Here is a 12360-nt window from a genome sequence, read left to right on the forward strand (position 1 = left end):
AATTGAATGTCTTTAACTCTTCATATATATATCTATGTAAATTGAAATTATTGAATTCGATTTACACATTTTAGTAATAAATCAAATTAATATGAATTGAATTATATGAATCACTGTATTTAAACATAAATCAATTATATAATTCGAATTAGCTATTGTAACATTAAATCGAATTCAGTTGATTTAATTTATTACTACTTCACATATATAGTAAAACGAATTAGCTTTATTTGATTTACTACCTGTACAGATTATTGATTTTAAAACATAAATATCAATAAGAAAATACTTCCATTTGAATCCAAATAAAATATCAAAAAATCAAAACGAATAAAAATAGAAATTCAACTTTTGTGTTTTAGTTAAAAAAAATTCAGAAAATTTACATTTATATAAACTTATAAATTTAAAATGGAACAATAAACCTTTCAAAAAAGTTTATTAAAAAGTATCATTTGACTCATTAGCATCTAAAAAATCATTGTCGAGACTTTTGATATTGAAAAAGTTAATATAAAGTATAGCCTTCTAAGATGACATAGGAGTTAAAACTTAAAATTTTTTTAGAGTCAGAAGTAACAGATGATTATACATTATAAATGACCAACTATATTTATACAATATGTAAATTCAAAATTAAAATGACCAACTATACAATGAAATGACCAACTATATATATTTACATATTGATATATCAATATGTAAATTCATGTAATATTTTAATTATAATTTAATTAATATAATATTTTAATTATTATAATGTATTTGGTTATTTTAAAATAGATTTAATTACTCTGTTGATCCTTGTAGTTTCATCAAATTTTTAATTAAGTTTTTATACTTTTTTTTCTTTCAATTGGGTCCCTACACTACTTTAATTCTGTAATTAAGTCATTCCTAATATAAAAAATATTAGAGTTAACTAAATATTTCTTCGCAAATTGAGGGTATTTATAATTAAAAACTTAATTAAATCTTTGATCGCATGTATTTTGGTAAAATATTATGTTAATTTTAACATTTTTAACATGAAAATGACGTAATTACAAAATTAAAGCAGTGTAGAGACCCAATTAAAAGAAAAAAAAGTATAGGAACCTAATTAAAAATTTGGTGAAATTATAAGAACCAATAGAATAATTAAACTTTTAAAATATTATATCAATTAAATTATAATTAAAACATTATATCAATTTACATATTGATATAATATTGATTTATCACTATATAAATATACATAGTTGGTCATTTTATAATGTAGTTGGTCATTTTAATTATTTCTCAATTTACATATTGTATAAATATAGTTGGTCATTTTATAATATATAACTATCTGTTATTTCTGACTCTGAAAAAATTTAAGTTTTAACTTCTATGTCACTTTATAGGACTATACTTTATATTAATTTTTTTAACATTAAAAGTCCCGGTAATGATTATTTAGATGCTAATGAGTCAAATGATGATTTTTAATAAATTTTTAGAAATCATTTATTGTTTTGTTTTTAAATTTATAAATTTATAAAAATGTAAATTTTCTAGAATTTGAACTAAAATACAAAAATTGAATTTCTATTCTTATTCGTTTTGATTTTTTTTATATTTCATTTGGATTTAAATGGGGTATTTTTTATTAACATTTATATTTTAAAGTTAATAAAAAATTAACTTAAAATAGTAAATGTCAATAATCTGTATAGGTAGTACGTATATCGAATCAAGCTGATTTGATTTACTATATATGTGTTGTGCAATAGTAAATCGAATAAACTAGATTTGATTTAGTGTCACAATAGCTAATTCGAATTATATAAACTTGATTTATGTTTAAATATAGTTCTCCATGTAGTTCGATACATATTAATTCGATTTACATAGATATATACATGAAGGTATTCAAATAATGTTTTTTGTTTTGGGTGATTCAGATAATATTGGGTTGCTTCCCGATTTATATAAGTGTTTTACCCTTTTATTTATTTTAAAATTTTATTCCAAAATGATTTAAATTTATAAGTTAGGACATTAATTAAATTAATTATTAGATTATTTAAATATTTATTTTTAATATAAAATTAACTATTTAAATTATGTTTAATTAAGTCCTTATTAATTATTTTAATTTATAAGTTATGAAATTATTATTATAACCATTATTTTCACTTTACATAACCTAGCACTAGCCTAATCCTAATCCCCTTCAGCATTTTTCTCTTCTCTTCCCTTCTTCTATATGAAAGCAGAATGCATATTCAATAATATTGACGAGGGAACATCAATAATATTATTACTAAGATATAAGGAAATAAGTAAATCAGAAACAAAATTTGGTTTTCAAGGATGAACTTTAATCTCCAAACTCCAATGTATATGTAGGCGAGTAAATCTCTATAGTAGTTTTTGAGATTTAGGTGATTATCCAATGTAATTTTTAAGATCTTAATTTTTTTATTGTAGTCCCTCAGATAGAATTCCGAGCACTCATAGTAGTCCTTGGGGATATTTCTAATAATGAGTCATCACTGGAGTGCTTACATAACGTCGTTTTGCCATGCTGGTCCCTCCCACTATACCCACATTGATCCATCGTAGTTGGTGTTATTATATAAAGCTCCACTCCTGCACGCTTCGCTCTGCCTCTTCCTTGCGTTCTTCATCGTATTTTTCAGGCTCCTAATTCTCTTCCTCTACGCTCTCCAAACCTACATTACCCCGATGCCCAACCCTCCACGTCCAACGGCCTTCGTGCTGCCAGTCGCCGCCCTAGCACCCCCAAAGGCCCTGCTCCCGACCTCAGAAAGCGGCCCAAAAATAAGGACAAGCTCAATTTCGACGAGAAGAATGCCCAGATCTTCAGCCTCAGGCTCGACCATGCTCACCTTCAATCCCACCTCTACATCGATCAATACTGTGTTGCGTTCACCGTCTCCTTTGTTACCCTCTCTTCCCTCTTCCTTCACACTTACTCGGGTTCCGATACCAATTCTAGCTTCTTCGTGAGTGGTGCTTTCATTCTGATTCTGTTGTCAAGTTTGAGCCTTTACTTGTGCGTCATGATGCTTGCAAGGCTCACTTTTCGAGAAATCCGCATCCAGGAGATCCAAGAAGTAGCTTAGTGTTCTTTTTGGTGTTTTCGGGATTTTTGTGGGAATTTTGGGTTTGGATCACACCTCTTTGTTGCTTTTAGACCTCCATTTTCCTGGTCTTGATGGGTTCCGAAAGGTTCTTCTTGCTGCATTCATGGGATTCTTTTCATTAGTTTTGTTCATTACACATTCCTTTTGGCTTGGAACTGATCAGATTCATTGCAATTTGTCCATGATCAATTGTGGATAGTTTGGTCACACCATCCTTTATGCAAACCAACTGTTTGTTATATTTACTGCTTTGATTTGGATTAAGCCTTTAACTGAGATTTTCGTGGATAGTTTGTGGAATCCTTTCTTTAACCATAGCATATTGTTGGCAATTGTATACTTTATGGCTTTTGGTTCAGCTGCATGAAGCTATTCTTGAGAAAAGGTACAAAATATATGTAGAGCTTGCTCAAGCAACATTTGGTGAGTTTATTTAATATAGTTTATTTATTATATCACATTGTTATATAAAGTTTCATAATTAACAATGCAAGAATGCTTTACATATAATTGATCCTCAAAAACTGTGTTGGGTACTCAAACCAAGTTAATTGAATATTTATACACATATAACAGTCCTAAAACTATTATTGCATGATTTGAAAAGGTTTTAACCTTGCTTTTTTAGGGGAAAGATTAGGAGTGTGACTTGCTCTCTTCCCAACTGTTTATTTATCAACAGGAACTGCAACTGCATTGATCCTTATAGGAGGGGAAACCATGAAACTCTTCTTTCAAATAGTTTGTGGCCCAACGTGTACCTCAAATTCTTTAACCACAGTGGAGTGGTACTTGGTTTTTACTTCTCTATCCATTGTCCTGTCTCAACTTTCAAACCTCAATTCAATTATAGGGCTCTCACTCATAGGTGTTGTGACAGCAATCACTTACTCCATCATGGTTTGGGTTCTATCTGTGAGCCAACAAAGGCCACCCTCCATCTCTTATGAACCTTTGTCATTGCCATCATCTTCTGCATCTTTGTTTCTTATGTTGAATGCTCTTGGAATCGTAGCATTTTCTTTCAGAGGCCACAATTTGGCACTAGAGATTCAGGTACTAGTAATGCCTTGCCATAAACTTTGTCTAATTAAACTTCTGATTTTTCTCTCTTTAGTTAATGAAAATATGAGCTTTTCTTCTTTTTCAGGCTACAATGCCGTCGACTTTTAGGCACTCGGCTCGGGTGCCAATTTAGAAAAGTGCTAAGGTTGCTTATTTCTTCATTGCATTGTGCCTCTTTCCTTTAGCTTAGTTAATGGATTATGATTGATTCTTTAGGTAACTGTAGAATTTCAAATATAACTGAATTGTTTGTAGTTGTTTATCAAAATTTGGGAATTTATGGTTAAATATAGTGGGAGGGATCAATGTGAGTATAAATTAGAAATGAGCCAGCTCAGCTAGCCGTTGGAGTCATCCAGCGTGGCAAAACAATGTCACGTAAGCGCTTTGGTGATAACTCATCACCAGAAATATGTCCAGAGACCACTATGAGTGATTGGAGCTCTATCTGAAGGACTACAATGAAAAAATTGGGATCTTGATAACTACATTGGGCAATCACATGAATCTCAGGAACTACTATGAGGATTGACTCGTATGTAGCCACATTGTCAAATTCATGCTTTTTACATTAACTCACCATTTTGTCAAGTTATTTGGGTTATCTTTGCCATAAGTGACTTTAGCTTCTTGAGAATTAGTAGCAGTAGCAGCACCATCTTGATGCGGAACACCTAGATAAAGAATGTGGGAAAGGGCCTAAAATCTTCTCTGGATATTCCGATTTCTCTTGGCTCTCAATAAGAAAAGCCAAGTCAACTATCAAGCTCGGGATGTAACCGAATACCAAGTGGACTCCAGCACTGTTAACCATGGAAGATCTTATATCAATATCAACTTCCATGAAATTCTCTCCTGAACAATATTTACAATGAAGGGCTGGCCGATTATGCATATTTCCAAAATCCATTGTCACCCCTCAAGAATTTGTCCACGAGGGAACCCTCAGCTACAGACTCCTCGAAGGCAAAATGCGCTACGACGCTGTTATTGTTGTGGTTGTTGCCAGCTTTGTAATGGCAACACTTATGGGTTGTGGCCATCCAATTCCTGACCGGTAATGAAAGACTTATGACACGTGAAACACTCGTGTATCTTGGGGCTGCTGTTTGTGGTGGTGGAGGCTAACATGTTTTCGTTGTTGACTGCAGCTGCTGTGGTAGCGGCGATGGTGGTGGTGTTGTTATTGTAGTCGAATGTGAACTTTTGGGAATATTAGGGTTTTGGAGGGAGAAAGAAAGACAAAAGGACATGGGAGAGGATTATTTTGTCATTATATAAAACAAGAGAATGTCACGTTTAGAGTTTTATTAATTACTCAAAGGGTATCTCTGATTTAAAACGGTTTTTCTAGGTAGAGAATGACTTTTGTAAACAATGTGAACAATGAATTTTAGAATTGATCCAATAAAATAAAAAAACACTCTACTTTTAAATTACTTTCTAAACTTTAACATTAGAATAACCATCTGTATACCTATTGAATTGAACATCTGATATATCCATTGTTCACATTGTTTAGTATTCTCATTGTCTACTTATACTTTTTCAATCTGAAAACAAAATATTTTGATAATTTAAATATTTTTGTCATTATAAAAATTTAATTAAAAAATTAAAATAATTTATAAATTAAACTAAAAATATAAAATTCAATAATAAATTTAATAAAATTATAGAGACTAATAGAATAATTAAATTTTAAATTATTTATATTTTATTAGTTAAAAATTGTTATTTAATTTTAAAATTTGTAAAATTTACATCTTTATTTTTCTATAATTATTAATCTCTTGACCCATATGGAAAGAAAATCTAAAACAGAAGCAGAAAATAATAAATGACATCTAAATTAAATCAATCAAGACTCTTGCCTAGATTAAGAAGTTTATCAAATTATAAGTATACTAAAAAATTTTATAATAAAAAGGATAATTTTAAAATTTAGTTTTAAATTTTAAGAAAAATTTTGTATAAAAAAAATTAAAAACAATTTTTTTTTCAATTTATACCTTAGAGACTAAAATCGTACTTAACTCTAAATAATACTTACTATTACATAATATGGATTAAGTTAGAAGCAGAACAAATAATTATATAGGATGGATTTTTACCTTTGTCCATGACTGTGGCCTTGGAATAAGCTTAGGCAAGCTCCCATCATATTCCTCAATTTTGAATTTCATTGGACCTGCTCAAAATCTCATTAAATATATTGTAAGCGTGGTATGATAATATATTAAATGGCATCTCAAATAGTCTTTAGCTTTTTAAATTTTCTTTTTTAATAACATGCTCATGGAAAAAAAATCTAAACACATTTTAAAATAATCAAATAAAAAGCTATTAAAAGTTTGATACTCATTCAATCACATCAATTTTTTATATGATTATTCACGTAATTAATATAAAAAATAATTTTTATTAATGTGGTGTTATGATAAATCACTATTTTATAGTTTATTTTGTATTGAATTGAGTGAATTTTATTTATTATTCTCATATTTATCCATATAAATTGCATGTTTTACATTTTCCTTCTTAATTTTGTGCTATGATTAAAAATATGCTTCTTTGCCCTTAAATTTACTAATTTTAAATCCTCTCTTGTTACCATTCGGTGCCATGATATGTTTATTAAGTGTTTTCAGGATTTATAGGGTAGGAATGGCTTAGAGGATGGAAAAGAAGTATGCAAAAGTGGAAGGAATACAAGAAATCAAGTATTTCAGAATCTGAAAGCGACGCGTACGCGTGACCAGGAATTTGTTCAACGACGCGTACGCGTGGCCGACGCGTACGCGTGATAGAGCGTCACGTGCTGCAATTTACAAAAAACGGAGGGGGCGATTTCTGGGTTGCTTTTGACCCAGTTTCAGGCCCAAAAATACTTATTAGAGGCTGCAGAGTGAGGCTGGAAGGGGGGAATGAGTCATTATTCATACTTTCATTCACATAATTTTAGATTTAGATGTAGTTTTTTAGAGAGAGACTCTCTCCTCTCTTTAGGTTTAGGATTTCTTCTTTCAATTTTTCCTTAGGTTCAGGTTCACTCTTACTTTAATTTAGTTTTCGTTTACTTTTATTTGTTCTAGCACTTTAGTTATTTACTTCTCTCATTGATCCCTTTATTTTGCTAATTTAGTTTATCAGTTCATGTGTTACTCTCAATTTTCATTAATGCAATTTATGTTTCATGTTTCTTATTGTTTAATTGTTTCGTTATTGTTATTTCTTTGCTTTGGTTAGTTTTAGATTTTGCTATGTCTTGTTAGTTTCTATGTTTTTATGTTATGTCTTCCAAGTGTTTGATAAAATGCTTTGTTGGATTTTAAATTAGATTTTTATGTTCTTAATTTGGATTGATCAATTAGATACTCTTGAGTTATCAAAATTCTTTTGTTGATTGGTGATTGAAAATTGCTAGTTGGCTTAGGGTTCACTAAATCTAGTCTTTGATTAGAACTTGTGAACTTAAGTTGATTTTGCTCACTTGATTTTCCTTCAATTGTTAGAGGTTAACTAAGTGAGAGCAATTTGTAATTACCATCACAATTGACAATGATAATGAGGATAAGAATTTCGATTCTCAACCCTTGCTAGGACTTTTCTTAGTTATTAGTTTATTTTCTTGTTATTTACATTCCTTGTTTATTAAACTCAAAATCCAAAAAGATACAATTTCATAACCAATAATAAATACACTTCCCCTGCAATTCCTTGAGAGACGATCCGAAATTTAAATACTTCAGTTAATTTTATTGGGTTTGCTTAAGTGACAAACAATTTAAATATTGATTGAGGTTTAATTGTCGGTTTAGAACTATATTTGCAACGCAATATTTTTGTGAAAATCTTTACCGACATTTTCCTCTGTCATGTTACGTAATTAAATGTATATATAAAATTACTTAACACTAAAAATATATCAAAATTAAATCACACATACTACGTGTACACAAAAAATTAATTATTAAAATTAACTATTAATATAAAACATACATTGAAATATAAAATATATGTTAAAAAAAGTTAAAAAATGCGTTAAAATACACAGTTAATTTTAATATATAAATAATATTTTTAAAATTAAATTCATGTCACATAAGTTAAATGGTAGTTCTTATTTCTACATGAAGAAAAGGTTGTAAAATTATACTTTTGAAAAGACAAGTTGCGAATTGAAGATCACCTATTTGAAAACTAAGGCCGGAAAATGAAGAACAACCGGGGCCACCAGTGAGCCATAGCAAAAGAGGGTCATTCTTAGGATCATTCTCTGACTTAATAAAATAGTAGAAAACTTGCATGTCATCATCTGAATCCCCCAACCCAATATACCTGTAATAATAATAATAATAATAATAATAATAATAATAATAACAACTATTTCTCAGATCCAAGCATTGTTCGTTAAAATTGCTAAATGGAATTGGGAAACTATACTACCTAAAACAAAATGTTGAATAATAGATGTTTCTAATTGTTTTCAGATATATCTTTTCTACTTCATTTATTATTCAGAATAGTGTTTAGCAAGATTTTGAAAATGACAGGTGATACGAGAATAATGAGCGTACCCAGTCTCAAGATGAAAGGGAAGGGGTCCATCATAACCAAGAAGGCTTTCAACTTTTGCACCAATACCTTCAATCTCAGATGGTAGAAGCTGCAAGAAAAGTGAGAGAGCAAAAAACATCACTTGACAAATGTAACTCCAATTAATAATGGAACTAGAAGCCATGCCTATGTATCTTTTTTGCTTCTGGAACTTTAGTTGGACCCTCAATATATTTATAAGAATTTACTTTCGATTGTTGAATTCTCCCACCTACCCACCAAGTGGACTAGTAGAGTGCGTAAATTCCGCTGTCTTTTTTAAAATAAATAAACACTATTTTTTTTAGAAAAAATGGGTATTATTTATGAGTTTAGGTACCTCGTTATATGGTGCCCCCATTCCTCTGTCTTTTTTAAAACAAATAAACACTTTTGAAATGAGTATTATTTATGAGTTTAGGTACCTCGTTATATGAATATATGGTGCCTCAAATAAACTATTGGAAGATGTTCAAGTATGGCACTGTCCTTGAGTGGAATGTGGTGTTATTATGCGAATGTGGACCGTGTAGATTTAAGGTAAAATATAGAAACGGTTCTGATTTACGTCATTTAGTTAAGGTGAAGATGCAGCACAAAATTTGCACTTGGTCTCGCAACTGGTCAGTCAGTTACGCGGTTTAAAGTGGAACAAGTTGTCTTGTCTGTCCAGTTATGCGTGAAAACCGAGCTGAACCGATGTTGGTGTGGGCCAAGACTGTTTGTTGTGTATTTTTGGTCTCTATGAGGATTGAGTCGTGGGTATTTCTGTGTGGATTTTGTGGGTAGTTTGGGCTAGTAGAATGTTGACTACATCGACGCAAGTTGGTATAGATGGACGAGGGTCTGTGTTCCTTAACCATCTCTTCCGAGTTCGATACTCACTAGAAGATAGGAATGGAACTTGTTTGCTTGGGAGGGTCGCCCACATTGTGCGTCCTGCAGTATCCGAAGGATTAGTCATTGGACGGAAGGCACATTAAAATTGACGTCATGAGACGTTAAGTTCGTGAAGGGAGTAATGAACAAAGGTTGGAGATATGTTAGTTGTTGTCGAGTAATTTTAAGTGTGCGTATGAAAGCGAAGGTTGACGGTAGCACATGGCTGTAGTCAATGGTATAGAGCTTGAACCATTTTGAATGTATGTGTTACGAGGTTAATTGATATTTGCGTTATTTTGAACAGTTATTTGATTTCAGATATGAGAATTTGTTTATGGGTGAGTGTTGAGATCAAATTTAAGGGGATTAATTTTGGGTACATTTTTTATTTTTATAGTAACTGAAATAATTTAAAATTAAAATTTGTATTTTGAAATGATACTGGTATCAATAAGGATTTACCATATTATTTTGAAGAAAAATAAGTGAAATACTGTCACTTGTATACTTTATTAAACCCCATTAAAGGGTAAGAGAATATGGGAGAGGATGCGAGCGGGTTTGCCGAGGGTGCGAGCGGGGTTGCCTGGACGTCGGTGCAAGGAGGGAGTGGAGTTGAAGGGTTGAGGAACAAGGGAAGCTGAAGGTTGATACGGGAAGAGATTAGAATATATTGAAAGGTTCTTTTGCGGAAGGGAAGGAGGTTGAGAGTGATGCTCATGATCATGCTGATCAGGGTTGCGGTAGTAGTTTCAGAAATAAAGAAATGGAAATTTCTTTCCGAGACAAGGTGGTTGGAGGTGTGGCACCAAAACCGCTGATTGTAGATGATTCTCTTGATGAGGATCGTTTGGCGGTGGTTACAGGAAGAGACGGTGGGGCGTCTCGACCAAAGGTTACAGTCACTGCTGAAGGTAAGAAAGTGTTGTCCGAGCCGTACGTTGATTCTATTATTATCAAAGTCTTGGATAAGTGTGTGAGTTACACAGCTATCATTCATAGGCTTAAGTTTGTATGGAGACTTAAGGGAGGGTACGAGGTTCTTAATGTCGGCTTTGGATATTTTTTGTAAAGTGTGATTTGAAAGAGGACCGAGAAAAGATTTTGCTCGAGGGGCCGTGGATGATTGATGGTCATTATTTGGCCGTCAAGCCATGGATGATCTCTTTTCGACCCGCTAAAGAATCCTTTGGAACCACTTTGGTTTGGATTCGCATTACGGGATTAAATATCCATTATTATCAAGAGAAAGTCATGCGCAGAATTGTAACTGCAGTGTGAGACCCTATCAAAATTGACGTTGCAACTAAAGAGGCAGAGAGGGATAAATTTGCAAGAGATTACGTTCTTATTCATCTAAGATCTCCAGTCATTGACGAGATTGAGGTGGACAATCTTGTGTATAAGGTTGAGTATGAGAGTTTGGCCTTAATTTGTGAAAAATGTAGATGTTATAGACATCTTGCGGTGGATTGCAAAAGTAAGGTGGGAGTGTCTATAATGGTGGAGGTGGGAAGTGCATCGGAGGGGGAGCAAAAAAGAGATACGGTGGAAGATAATAGTGGACCTGCTATGTTTGTTTTCGGCAAAAATGTCGCAACCAAGAAGGAGAATCTGAAAGTTGCAGATATTGCGCCAGACAAAGACCAAGGAAATGAGATATCTAAGGAGATATCAAAGCCTGTAACGTTGCATGACTTTTTCCAAACTCATGCAGTTGGAAAAAGGGATGCTAATGAGGGGTGGGCCAAGTAGTCAAAAAAGGAAAAAAGAAAGTAGAGAAGGAGAATGTGAAGAAGGATGTTGGGCCTAAGCAAAAAGGGCCCATCAAAAAGAACATGGGTGTTCTTCCAAAACACAAAAGTGGGCCAAGTGTGATGGTGGATCATGTAGCTAATCAGGCTTGGAATAAATATGCAAAAGCCTCATATCCAATGAAGCTTGTGACTTCTCTTTTTGGCTTCTATTGGAGAAGATGGGAATAATGGCACAACAGTAACCATATCGACGAAAAAGAGAGTTAGCCCAAACTCGTTGCAAAATTCACCGCAAGATGGAAGGCTTCAAGTTCTTTTTGATAAATCAGAGGAGTCTACGACTGATAAACCACTATTTTATGGTTTATCTTGTGCTCAATTGAGTGGTTTTTATCAACTCTTTACCTATTTATTCATACTATTTGCATAGTTTTTACATTTGCCTTCTTAATTATGTGCTTTGATTGAAAACATGCTTCTTTGGCCTTAAGTTCCCTATGTTTAATCCTCTCTTATTACCATTAGATGCCTTGATATGTGTGTTAAGTGATTTCAGAGATTACAGGGCAGGAATGACTCAGAGGATGGAAAGGAAGCATGCAAAAGTGGAAGGAATACAAGAAGTTGGAGAAATTGCTAAGCTGTCCAGCCTGACCTCTTCGCACTCAAACAGCTATAACTTTAGCTGTAGAGGTCCAAATGACGCAGTTCTAGTTACATTGAAAAGCTAACGTCCGGGGCTTCGATTTGATATATAATTTTCCATAGCTGCCTCGAAGTTAGGCGACGCAAACGCGTGAATGACGTGCCCACGTCGCATCTGCGAACTTCAATCCGCACGGACGCGTGGATGACGCCTCCACGCAGTGGCGGATCCACGGGGGGACCTAAGGTGGCCATGGTCCCCCCAAATTTTTTTA

General features: G+C 32.7%; 1 protein-coding gene and 1 pseudogene across 1 annotated transcript; one reads left to right on the plus strand and one right to left on the minus strand.

Annotated features, from left to right (window-relative positions):
* Nucleotides 1-1886: 1886 nt before the first annotated feature.
* LOC107474959 (lysine histidine transporter-like 8) lies at nt 1887-4392 on the plus strand (annotated as a pseudogene).
* Nucleotides 4393-8307: 3915 nt separating this feature from the next.
* LOC110277905 (serine carboxypeptidase-like 16) lies at nt 8308-8952 on the minus strand. Its single transcript, XM_021135578.2, has 2 exons — nt 8783-8952; nt 8308-8543 (listed from the first exon to the last, which is right to left on the minus strand). Exons 1-2 carry the CDS (start codon nt 8944-8946, stop codon nt 8312-8314), a joined length of 396 nt encoding a protein of 131 aa, XP_020991237.2. The 5' UTR covers nt 8947-8952; the 3' UTR covers nt 8308-8311.
* Nucleotides 8953-12360: the final 3408 nt, after the last annotated feature.

Source organism: Arachis duranensis, chromosome 2, assembly GCF_000817695.3.
Source record: "Arachis duranensis cultivar V14167 chromosome 2, aradu.V14167.gnm2.J7QH, whole genome shotgun sequence".
NCBI lineage: Eukaryota > Viridiplantae > Streptophyta > Magnoliopsida > Fabales > Fabaceae > Arachis > Arachis duranensis.

Excerpts from the sequence above, each read along its gene's own strand:
- LOC110277905 (XM_021135578.2), bottom strand. The coding sequence starts at position 8,946 with ATGGCTTCTAGTTCCATTATTAATTGGAGTTACATTTGTCAAGTGATG. Across the intron at positions 8,544-8,782 it reads CCCTTTCATCTTGAGACTGG|GTATATTGGGTTGGGGGATT; the intron begins GTACGCTCATTA and ends TTATTATTACAG.